General features: G+C 36.8%; 1 protein-coding gene across 4 annotated transcripts in view; it reads right to left on the bottom strand.

Moving 5' to 3' along the window:
* pyd (polychaetoid) overlaps window positions 1-13,219 on the bottom strand; it is a 174,418-nt gene extending 161,199 nt beyond the window's left edge. For all 4 annotated transcript variants that reach the window (XM_067786932.1, XM_067786921.1, XM_067786983.1 and 1 more), the window contains exon 1: window positions 12,100-13,219. In XM_067786932.1, coding sequence (XP_067643033.1) covers window positions 12,100-12,823 — 724 coding nt within the window. In that variant the 5' untranslated portion in view covers window positions 12,824-13,219. The remainder of the gene's footprint in view (window positions 1-12,099) is intronic.
* Window positions 13,220-13,550: the final 331 nt, after the last annotated feature.

The raw sequence follows: 13,550 nt of genomic DNA, 5'->3' as shown, positions 1-13,550 counted from the left end.
AATAACCACGTAGCTTCAGTTTTCAGACTAGTTCGACTGTCCACTACGTTAGCCCGGTTATTTGTTCGACCGTCTTGAGAAACTTTTGCTTCACCACTTTGTGTGTTTTCGCGCAGGACAAAGCCTCACCTGGTTAATACATATATGTGCCTACGTATTCACATTTGTAAAAGGAGCCGTAACGTGTAGGTGATATTCAAACTTGATTGATAGGCTAGAATCAATGTGATTAAATCCAAGGGAATAATTGGGGATGGGGCCACCAATTATAGGAAATGCCAAACCGGGAAACTTGTGTGTTGAATGATGAAGTGTGAAAATCAAAATTACCATTTCAGATGCTATTTTATAGTTTCGCAAATAAACAAAAGATGTTTCAATGTAAGCCCAAGTATTTTTCAAACCCTTCTCATACACATACATACCTTCAACTTAAGTATGAGGTGAGAACCATTTCTAAGTAGTGTTTAAACCCCTGGAACCTACTAAAGGATTTTGCATAACTGATTTCGCTTATTCTTTTAGCCAACCAGGATATACATTTTTTTTTTTTTAAATTGGTAAGTTGTTTTTTTGAAAACATTTTCGACTTGGCTAATTTTCTTTGAATTCATTGTTCTTTATTAATTTTATGAAAAATGATGCAAAGTGAGCATTTACAGTTACATAACTTTTTTTTTAATGTTTTGTTTTAATAACTTGGTGAATGGAGTGATGCCAAATCCGTGTTCAGCCGACATGCCTGTTTGTATACCCAGCTGTACTTGTACCTACACAGGGTATTATAACTTTGATTGGATAACGGTTGGTTGTACAGGTATAAAGGAATGGAGATAGATATATACTTCCATATATCAAAATCATCAGTATCGAAAAAAGACTTGATTGCGCCATATCCGTCCGTCTGTCCGTCTGTCCGTTAACACGAAGCTTGAGTAAATATTGAGATATCTTCACCAAATTTGGTACACGAGCTTATCTGATAAAATTGATAAAAATTTGAAAAATTTGTTTAAATGGGCGTGGCACCGCCCACTTGTGATAATATCAATTTTACAAATATTATTAATCAAAAACCGTTAAACCTATCGTAACAAAATTCAGCAGAGCGGTTGCCTTTACTATAAGGAATGCTTTGAAGAAAAATCAAAGAAATCGGTTAAGGACCACGCCCACTTTTATATAAAAGATCCTTAAAAGGGACGAATAAAATAAGCTATATCTTTGCAAAAAAAAGAGCTTTATATCAATAGAATTTTACTTTCTAAATTGGCTTATAACAGTAAATTGGAAAACACTAAAACTTTTGAAAATGGATGTGGCACCGTCCCTTTTATGACTAAGCAATTTTCTATGTTTCGGGAGACATAACTCGAAGAAAAATTTACATATCGTAACAATATTGGGTACACATATTTTATATTATATATTAGCAGGAAATATTTGTAGTAAAAATAGATAAGATTGGTTAAGAACCACGCCCACTTGTATATAAATGACTTTAAAAAGGGTCGTAGGCAAAAATAATAAGTTAAATCTTAGCGAAAAATAGTTTTGTACCTATCGTATTTTGTGCCATTATAACAAGAAATGGGAAAAAATTCAAATCTTGAAAAATGGTCGTGGCATTTTGCCCCTTTCTTACAATGCATTTCCCAACATTTCTGGAGCCATAACTCGACGAAAAATGTGGTGCACATGTATGCCTTTTAACAGGAAATATTTTCAGTAAAAATGGACGAAATCGGTTAAATCGCCTTCTTTTATATAAAAGATTTTCTAAAAGTGCGTAGATGCAGGTAATATGCTAGTTATTTCTAGTAAAAGTTGGGTTTTTTCTTACTTGCAAACTGTGGGGAAATCCCCATATCTTAAGGAAAACTGCCTTATTACTTACTCAAAGGTCATTGGCATTAGCCTCTGTATCCTTTTTACTTCTTTTAAACGAAAATTAGTTTAGAATAGAATCATATGTATATGTATTATTGCGCAGCCTTGTAACACTATTAAGCACACAAAACTAACAACAACAGCATTTCAAGTGTACAGCTGGGTATGTAATGTTCGGATTCACCCGAACTTAGACTTCCTTACTTGTTTTAAATAACTTGTTTTATAACTGGCAGTGATGCGCATCGGTTGGTACCCCTTTCGACTATATCGGACCCGACATGAAAGTATAGTAACGCGCCGAACGCCGCCGAGCGAAAAACGACGAAAATCGGCGGCGGCGTATATCTCTAATACTCGAGTGCAGTTTTTATATGAAACTAACTGAATGTAAATAATGTAACTGATCTGTAAGATAAAGTGGGAGTAGTAACAGACTAGTGCCATGTAACCAACTTTTGGTAAATTTACACTACACATATACATGCATATCCATACATATGTATGTATATTTATTTACTTCGACGTTGCATTTTCTATAATTTAACAGAAACAGTCGCTATCTCGTTTGTCTTATCTTTTATGTCAGTTTCGATTTTGAAAATCACCGACAAATTTCTATTATCATGAAAGTTCAAAATTTATTTTTATCTAGAATTAGTAAAAGTGCAGTGTGTTAGCTGTATTTCTGAGGTTGGTAAATTTGATCTCTAATTCAAATAGCATTGTGTGGTATTAGTGTTAATATGTAGACATGCATACATACAGGACCGGATCTAGATTTGTTAAGTTTAGGTGGCCCTGAAAATGTGTTTCAATTATCAAAATGTTGGTAAATCTCATGATCTAATTACTAGAGGTTTGTTCTCCAATGATGACAGAGCTTTGACACTCCCAAATTGAAAAATCTGAACGGGTTGCTTTTACGAAGTAAGGAAAGCGGTGCATAATTTGATCCCCTTCAGCGAAAATTGTAGTAGAAAAGTACCTTTAGCAGTATATTAGTGGTGATAATAAAATTGTAAATGCCAACAGGTTTTAGGGGAAATAATTAATTTTTTACAAAATATTTCGTGAATTGATGAAGAGTTATGTTGGTTTGGTCATTCTTTTATTCAAAAATACAGTATCTCAAAATTTGTTTCAAAAACTCTCTATATCAGCATAAGTTCAGTGCATTTTGACATAAGAGGGAGTTAATGAAAAGCTTTCTGAGATAAGGCGTTGTTCAATCTAATTCTAATATAGGGCGTTTTTGTAACAAATCCTGAAATGGGACATTTTTGAAAAACATTTTGAACAGGCAGCCGACATGGGGTGACAAAGAAAAATTTAAGAAAATGGCTTATTGTCTTAGAACTTTATATTCTGGCCTTGACTTTGACAGAAGAGTTAAGCTTTTGTGCGGTCCTGCTACACAGGGAGTATTCACCTTTTTATTCTGAAATTTGTTTTCCGTTAAGGATTCAAGGAAGTGTTCCGGATAAACCGTTAATTTAGAATATTCGGAACACATTATTCTAAATATAAATCGATTCCAAATTCTTAAATAGAGGCCGAACGTTCCGAACATGCGCAAAGAATAAGTTAACATGCTCAATGAGTACATTTGGCATCTCCATTATTTGCTAATGACATTTTTACGTGAATCGATTTACTAGTCGAGTTTTCGACGTTGAACGATGTATTTTGAATTGGTTCAGGTTTCGTATGTTCATAGGTTTACGAAAGAGCACAATTCCTTGAAGTCCGTACTTTTCATAAAACCTATGTTCACCGCTACACAAATAGATCATGACATAGTTAATAAATTCATCATAAAATTAAAAAAATGTTCTAAGGAATTATGCAGTTCAGTACTTATCGGGTATTTTTAAACTGGTTGCTTCCTATTTTTACTACTAATATTTTTCGAAAAATCGCAAGAAACAACACAGTTAACGTATGTCAATTCGATTTGGGAGCAATTGTCAAAAAAAAAATTCAGTCGAGCAAACCTCTTGTGATTGAATCATGGGTAAATATATTTATATGACAGGTGTTTCAATATGCCATAGTGAATTTATTAACGCAATGTTCCTTTATTTTCATTAAAGGCGGTAACTATAACCAGGTTATACCATCAAGAGCTCAATTATAATACAGGGGGACTCTACTATAATATATGCTTTAAGATCTATGTATTATTAGGCAACTGAAAACCCGTTTTACGTCCAAACTATAGTTCTTAGGTATAAACAGTAACATATGTATCGATAGGTCTCCTCAAGGAGCAGTGCAAGCTATTAAAAAAAATGTAATATAAAAGTTTAGTATAGCGTAAAAATATAAAATTTAAAAAGGTCACCACCACAAATGTGAAATATGTATTAACGTAGTTGTGTTGAGAAAGCCAGCAGGCATCGTGCAAACGAACTGAGTTTTTGCTCGGACTCAATCTCGCAAGAGTGTGCACATTAAATGAAAATTTGATTGTGCTGATAAAAGTACTATCATCGTAGTGATAGTGGTTTAGTCGTTGATTAACGAGCAACGAGCATGCAGTTTTTGTTGTAGCAGTGCTTCGCCCCATCTAATTCTTTAAACACTCACAATTCTTATCAAAATCCTCTAACTGAAGTCCGAGGAAACTCGCAGTTTCAACAGACTTGGACCGAAGAAATATGGGTGTTCGAGGCGTTGGTTCCAAATTGCAATCGAAAATATTGTTGGAGTCACGTGAGGCAAAAGAGGATTTTGCTACGATTCTGAAATTTAGGTACAATTGCGACTGCATGTTCGCCAAAATGTAGGTCATTATGGAAAATGGCAACCAATATTTTTCGGTTCGTAGGTAACGCCATCGGCGTGGATATCCATTATTTCTGCCTTTTGCCCCGTCCACTTCATGAATAAGGTCGCAGAGGATTTGCCCAGGATAGTGCCAAGTTATGCGAGGCGTAAAAGCCGGAAAGACTAGGGAGATAGTTGTTAATTGTACAGCGGCCAGCATCTGTTGTCAGACCCAATTGGCTCATCGTTAAGTTCGCACCTGTTTTTAAGCTTGTACCTGCGCAAATACACATGCGAGCTTCCAATTGTTTATGGATACGAAGTAAGTACCTACTGCTTAAATGTGCTCGTATTTCGGAATACTAAATAAGCAAAATTAAAAGCCGAATAAACAAAACCGAAACGTAATCCAAGTAAAACAGATGGAAAGCAAAAAACCAAAATAGAAACAAAAAACCAGATCAATTAAGCTGCACACCTTATGCATACATGCGTAAATTTATATGAGGATATAGACGTGTACATATGTATTATATATGTATGAATACTCGTATCTATATATTAGATTGCTGGCCTGCCAATTGTATTTTTTCCTTTTCAAGACCGCTGAAACAATATTGGGACTGCTTTGTGGGTATTTGGGAATGACTTCAGAAACTCTTCAGGATTACTTTAGAGTTCAATTCGAAACTATTTTGGTTTCAAACCTATTTCAGAGCCAATTTAGACATTTTCAGATCACTTCGTGATTATTTTAGGGAAAACTTCGCTTATTGGACTGTGGCAAGATCACTTCTGGGTTATTTCCGGATTCCTTCGAGACTATTTCGGGACCAATTCGGAACATTTTCAAGATCACTTCCGAATTATTTTTGCTATCATTTCATATGATTTAAAGGGTGACCTCAGTATTGTTTTTGGGATCATTTTTGAATAATTTCTGAATTTTTGTTTCGCTCAAGAGTCAGTACAGTACTATTTCTTCCACGAAAGATATTTATTCGTTGTTTCTGGAAGAAATAATATCGCATCTAAAGCCCATGTCACACTTTATTTCGAAATAACCACGAAATGGTCCCGAAGTGATTCTGTAACAGTACCAGAATGGTTTGAAAATAATATAGAAAGGATCCTTGTATCTGTTCCAAAGAGGTACCTGAAATAATCCCGAAGTGATCGTGAAATTCTCATTTCATTCCATTTCTTTATTGAGTCAATGGTAACATACCTTACTGACTAGATTACAGGTGTACTTAGAACTAAATTATTAATTTAAGTATGACTTAATATGATAGATAGTAAGACTCAATGCATGCCTTGAAGAGAGACCTAGACATGACAAAGTCAAGATCTAGACTCCTAGATAGGTGATTGAATTCTACAAGTCCTCTTAGAAGAGTTGCAAAGCTGAAGTAATTAGAACGCAACACTTCAATACGGAATGTATTGTGAAAGCGGAGGGCTCTGTTAGGGACATTAAAAGTTACCTGACCTAGAAGTTCAGAACAATCAATAGCACCAGATATTATATCAAAAATAAACATTAAGCCTTGAACAGAACGCCTGACTTCAAGTGGCAAGACATTGATAAGCATGCATCGCATTGTAGGGTGGCATGGGATTATCAAAGTGTAGAGGTTGAAGAGCAAACCGCATGAATTTCCGCTGAACTCGTTCAATTCTTAAAGAGTGTGAAGAGTATATCGGATTCCAAATGACTGAGGCATATTCTAACTTTGAACGTACTAAGGAATTATACAAAATCTTTCTGGTATACGGGTCTTTGAAATGCTTCGCATATCGTCGTAAGAAAGCTAAGTTGGCATAAGCTTTTGGTATAAAAAGTTAACATGATTAGCAAAGGTAAAAGACGAATCAAAAATTACGCCAAGATCACGAAACTCATCAACTGAGGCAAGCGTTACGTTTGAGATCGAATACACGGACGAAAGGATATTCATTGACTTAGTAAACGCTTTGTGACCGCATTTACTAATGTTGAGTCGCAGGTTATTTTGTGAAGCCCAATCGTTGATCGCGAACGACCTGCAATAAAACCATGCTGACATGGATCGATTATTTTATTGATAGCGAATGATAACTTGTCCTTAACTACCTTTTCAAAAAGTTTGGAACAGTTTAGATATTGGCCTATAATTCTTTACATCATTTTTATTGCCTGACTTCAAGATTGGGGTGATGGACGCCAGCTTCCAGCTATCAATAAAAACTCCGGTCGGAAGCGAAGTATTGAAAATATGGCGGAATGGAACACAAAGAGAACTACTACACTTTTTAAATAAAGAACAGGACAAACCATCTATATCATTTTTCAGTGAGGACTGTAAGGAGTAGATACCCTTAATAATGTCCATTTCAGATACAGACAGGGACCCAAAGTTTAAAGGCTTTGGTGTATCAAAGGAATACCTTTTGTTAATATCATCCGCATCAACAACAAATGTAGATTTGAAAAAATCAGCAAAAAGCTTTACTGTAACAGCCAGACTCTCTGAAGTGGTATCGTTAAATTTCACACAGGTTGGGATATTGGTACAACCTTTCTTAGACCGAACATAGTTCCAAAAAGATTTAGGATTTGCTTTTAACTCATCCTCAAATCGGGAAATGTATTTACTGTATAAGAACTTATCCAGAACATTGAACTGAGTCATATAATAGCTATACTGATCTTTAAAAGAAATGTCGAGAGTCGCTTTATATAATTTATGGTACATATTTCTTTGATTTTTCAGTTTTTTTAACCTAGTACTGTACCAGGGTAGCTTGTGAACTTTAACCGGAAGTAAAGCGAGATTCGTACTGAACATGTCTGACAACACAAGCAAGAAGGCATCGAAGCATTCAGCAGGGTTTTTAGCAAAGAAAATAGAGTTCCAATCAATTTCAGATATGAGTGAATTAAGAGAATCATAATTAGCATCCTTGAAATTATAGGAGCGGACAGTATTATTAATGTTGTTATTCGGCACCAGGTCGAAGAATTCTATAGATAACGATAATGGTACATGATGCATATCAGACTTATAAATAGGAAACGTACATTCGGTCAAGTAAGTAATTAGATTCTCATCAACAAAAATAAGGTCCAGGATATTATTTAACTGGTTAACGAATTGTTCCTGAAATAGTCTCGATATGATTCCGAAAATATACCAGAAGTGATCCTTAAATTACCCTCCCTAAAACTGCACCGAAATAATATCGAAATTATCCTTAATATAATATTGGAGTGTTCCTGAAGTCTTTTGCCGAAATATTGACGAACCAGTCCCGAAATAGTCCCAAAATGGTCCACGAATATACCGTTTTTCCAATCGTAACCAAAATGTATATTTAAAATTGAAAAATCTTAACCGCTTAACCGTCTCCAATCGAGACCAAAACTTATATGTGATTATTTTTACCTAGATATTACCGTAAGTAAGGGTGACTATAGGGAAACAACGTTTATTTAATTTATAAGTACCACCCTAATGTAGATACATGATTTACTTAACATTGATTCAATACCACAGAATTGGCTAATAACTGGAACACTTGGAATCAGCGCCAATAAAATTTTCTGTTTTTATTTTCACCAATGAGAATTGAAAACCAAAAAGGTGGTGCCAATTTTAATGCCGCAATAAAGAACGCAAATTAGACGTATTAAAAGCCGAGGCCGAAATTATGAGCCATATTCGAAATTACGAGTTCCAGCCCATAATGCACACGCCTAACTTTTTTCAATTGACTGTCGCTCTCTCTAACCTGGTCATTTATATGTTGATTATATCGGAATATAAACGGAAGAAATAAGAGAGAAAATATATCGGCCTCTGGGATTACTTCTAGTTTTAAATCAGCAACCGTTTGTGATCTACAGATATCGGTTTGAGAGCAGCGGTTGGACCTCGACATAAAATCACATTGTAATGAGAACCACAATGAATCCTCGAATAATAAAATTGCTTACTTTAATTTGCCAACGATCTGATGGCATATGCCTAGGGATGAAGTCGCTCTAGGCCATTTGATTCTCTCTTCAACCACCAACAACTTCGAACAAAGTTAATCCGTCGGAATAGTGGAGACATATCTCTATACCAGGGGTCTGCGTTCCATAGCAAAATTGTGTTCTTTTTGCTTATCTACTATCTACCTAAAAAACGCCGAGTATGAAGAACTTCGCATTGTAGCTGAAAGAAGAGACTGGGCTTACAAAACGAATAAAAATATCCTCCGAAATTTTATAAAGAATTCCGGTTTCAAGCACGAATAGAATTCTGGTAAAAACTAAAAAATGGCGACATGACCGATGTTTAGAGACTGCTTAGAATATGGAGGGAATAGAGAGAAGTGTTCCGCGCTCTCAGCCCACAATCGAATACGAGGTATTATAACCCCAACAGGTTAGGGGTTTAGAATATACCCGCGGCAGGTATGCCTGTCGTAAGAGGCGATTAAAATACCAAATTAATTCAAAGGGTTGTGTAGCGCAACCCTTCCAGGGATTGCCAGCGCAATGTATAGCTTCTCCAATCCAATTGTCAACCTCACCTACCTGTGGCGAATCCTTTGTTTAACAGCCGAGGCTCTGGCGACCCCAAGTTCCTGATAGATCTAGGGGGTGGGATGGCGTAATGTCCTAGAAGGTTTCATGTGGTCATACGAAATCGTTCCCGATATCGTCGGGCTATTACCTTAATGGTGCTTGTTACCGGAATGTACCGAATCTGCATCCGAAAAGGGACTTTCAACATCGATAACACTCCGCAGGGCCTTCGGGGAGTGTTGCTATAGCTACAACAACAACAGCAGGCATTATAACGATAGCTAAATCGAGATTTAAAAAAACAAACATCGACGGCATAAAATCAAAATCTCCTCTACCCAAACAGGCATTAAATTCGGCGAGCATCGTGGCAGCAGCATTCGTATTTATTTTCTAAGCTCTCATGGAAGAAGTTGTTATCTGCGTCGTTCTTCTCATTAATAAGTTGGAGACGCTCGCTTTGATGTCGTTGTTGGCGCACGACTGATCTGCAGAAAAAAATAACTGTACTTTGCGACACGGTCTCTTTCGCACCACATTTTCACTCAATAAATCTTCTGCATTGATCGCTTTGTTTACAATGTCTACCGAGCGATGTAGCGATAAAGACACTCCCCGAAGGTTTAATATGACCACATTGAACCTTCTAGGCCATCCTGTATCCACCCGCTAGTTCCATGAGGAACTTAGGGTCGCCAGAGCCTCGTCTGCTAAAAAACATGATTCGCCACGGATAGATGAGGTTGACAATTCGGTTGCTGTAAATTGCGCCGGCAAGCCCTTGAATCATTTGGATATTTTAGTCGCCTCTCACGACACGCACCCAGTTTCAAAGTCGGCTGATCCACCCAGTACAGATTCTAACCATTTAACATTGCTAACAGTGCGTCTACCATACAAATTAGGAGGCTTTAATGTATTTGAGTATCTTTTCAGGTTTTTTATGACGAAGGGATTAACAGTCACGCCACGTAGGTGAGAGAGTCTCTGCCTTGGCAGAACAACATACTCGCGGATTTTTGAGCCGACGTTTAATTATCCAACCGGCATAAGTGATAGGTTTGTGTATCATACTCAGTGAGTGTTTGCAGGTTCTCTCCGCTTAGATTAATGAGTTTTGCTGATACCCTCGTTGCTGGGAGTATAATCAATTGCGAGGGCAATCCCGTGTTGTCTGAGCTGCTTTTTTCCCAGCTCTGGATCATATAGTGCTGCTATGGCACCCTGATGATATACGTATTCTGCCTCATCATTACCTTCATGTCTCTGATGCCCAGGAATCCATCCTAACAAAACCTTGTTTTTGGTTTCCAGATCATTTAAGACTCCAATGCATTCACAGGCTAGCTTAGAAGTAATTGTGTAAGACTACAACGCATGCAAGTCTGTCTGGCTGTCTGGCATAATGAGGATAAGCCTCTTCGTAGCCATTCTCTCCCGCAAGAATATTTACCTGTGAAATAGTGTGGGTAGCATCCCATTGATATCGATTTCTTGAAGCTCGACCCACAGCTTCCGTTTTTCCGTTATTTACTTTTGATATATTCGTGAACCGGACCTAGGGTCAGTATATAGATTCCCTTTTTTTCAAAGAGTTCTGTCCAGAATGGATACCTCGACATTATTGACACGTAATTGCAATATGTGATTTTCTAGGAATTTTCCTATTACTTTCATATGCCCGTCATGATTCCGCTCCTCAACTTAGACATATTTTGAAATCTAAGCTCATAAGCTTTGCCTGTTTCTCTATTAGAATAGGGAATGTAGGTATTTCCACCAAGGCACTTAGTACATCAGCAGGGGGCGTTCTTATCGGACCCGTAATGCCAATACAAACTAGTTTATGCAGTTTGCTTTACTTTGTTATTGTATGTTTTTCGTGGTCTTTGGACACGAAACTAAGGAAGCACTTTGCGAGATAGCCCAACTAAACCATTTTGGGAGATAGCCCCCGTGCTTTGCCATAGAATCGAGTGCAGTGAAACAAAGCTCTTGTTACTTTGTTCAAGGTGGCATGTAGATGAGCACTTCACGTGAGTGTTCTGTTCAGTATTTTGCTTCCAAGGCGTCACCCAGGGATGGTTCTCGTATGCATAGTTTTATTCTCCGGGTAAAGGACAGTTTCATTAGTATTGATAGACAGTCCTTTGATATTGAACCGTCTTTCTACGATGCGCAGGGCTTCCTGCATGCGGTAGAATATTGTTTCCTTATGCATCCCTGTCACGCATATTACTAAGTCATCTATGTACCTACAGCTGTGTGTAAAATCCACTGGCTTGCAGTAACTGAAGGAGGTCATCTATGACCAAGCTCTACAAGAGAGGAGAGAGTAAACACCCTTAAGAGCATCCCCCAAGGGCCACAATTGACTCAGTGAAATGTGACATATAGTTGAAATATATTGCTAAAAGCCCTAGCCATACCATAACGTTAACGCCATAACCTTACCATAGCCAGCCAATTGGTTTTTGGTTTCTCGCCATATCCATAACCTAAAAATATTTGAGTTGGTGAATATAATAACATTTTGTAGATTTTATTCATTGTTTTGGATACGTTATGACTAAGAGACTTATTTTTTGTGGAATATGTTTGTAATTTTTTGCGTTTTCTTCATTTTATGAAATTTTCACGATTTTTAGGTTAAGGTACCATTAATCGATCACATTGGAGATGGTTATGGATATGGGTATGGTTAGGACTTTAGTTTAATTCGCCCTTGAGTTAAAATATGGTTATGACTATGTCAACTTTGCCAGGCCCTTAAGTACTGAAAAGGAAACATACACGCAATTATAAAATGGACGGATTTTTGCTTCAAAGTTGATAATACAATTACTTAATGTAAAAAAAAACCTCTGAACTTGACTTACCACATTTAACCTTGTCATTGAAGAGATCCTCAATCAACTTTGGACATTCATTATCGATAGCATAACAAAATTGTTTGAATTTAGAGAAACCACCTTTGGCAATGATTTCAATTAGATTGGCCGATTGCTCTTCATAAATATCAGCATCATTAATATCGTTTAAATTCAATTTCAAAATATCTTTTGCACAATCATCATCGCAATTTGTTGTGTATTCACTTTGAAGTGTTGTGGTGCTATTTGATTCATCGATTTCGGCACCACCACCACAACTTTTCACCACCGATGGTGTTACTGAATCCGTATCACTTTGGGCATTGTCACCAATAACACTGGCGCTACGCGAATTATTTGCGCTCCATGACGTTGGAATTGTGGTGCAGGTGGCATCCGCAGCAACATCGCCAACACCAACACCACCACCACCTTCACTATTATAACTTGTAACGGTATTATGGCTACTGCCACCTCCACTACTTCCGCTGCTCACAGCTTCACTTAGTTTACGCTTTGTAATGCCCACACTTGGCGGTGCACTGGACGTTGCAGATGGTGGCGTAGTGACGTCATAAGTTTTCAAAATTAAATCTTCTTCAGATTGTGTTAACACAGAATTTTTAACTAGAATGGCCAATAGATCTGTTTCACATAAATCGAGTATTATGCGCTCCCTGTGCCGTAAAAGCAATGAACGCACTTCGTCTTCTTCCTCTTTCCGGGACATTTTCACAAATAATGACCAACAAAAACAACAGCACGGAAAATTCAATTCACAAAAATGGTGAAACACGCACACAGCTGCATTTGTATGCGCATATGTGTGTGGTATCTATGTGTGTATTTGTCGCCACTTTCAACAATATATTAAGTATGTATGTATATATGTTTATAGAAATCAAATTCAAATTATACAAATCACTATATCATTTTGCATTGTTTGAAACAAATTGCAATTTATAAACAATTAGTTTGCAAAATGGTGGCACAAAAGGCATATTTCAAGTTGTGTGTTTATTTTAAATAAATTTTTTTTTAAATTTTTTTTTTTTTTTACTTTTGAACAAAACGAGCGCAACTAACAATAAAACTTCCGCCTTCGAACAGCTTGTACACCACACTGGCCCAACCACCGAAAATTACTATGTCTGGACTACGTTCCAAACCGGCTTCTCTTGCTTTGCCATCAAAACAACAAATTCATATATATTATATACCTATGTGTATATGTATGTATATAAGTAATGAAACATCAGAGCACAACAAATGAATAGTAATAACAAAGTCAGCGCATAAAAGTAAATACACGTACCAAACATATATACATATACATATATGCATTTCCACACCTATATACACACATATATATGCATGTAGTACACCAACAAATATATAGTAGGTACATACATACACATCCGTCTACAAAATTCAAACGTAAAGAGATTCTAGCAAAG

The sequence above is a fragment of the Eurosta solidaginis genome, chromosome 1 (assembly GCF_040869045.1).
Source record: "Eurosta solidaginis isolate ZX-2024a chromosome 1, ASM4086904v1, whole genome shotgun sequence".
NCBI lineage: Eukaryota > Metazoa > Arthropoda > Insecta > Diptera > Tephritidae > Eurosta > Eurosta solidaginis.
The sequence above is the reverse complement of the archived record's forward strand: the minus strand, read 5'-3'. Positions and strand labels throughout refer to the sequence as shown.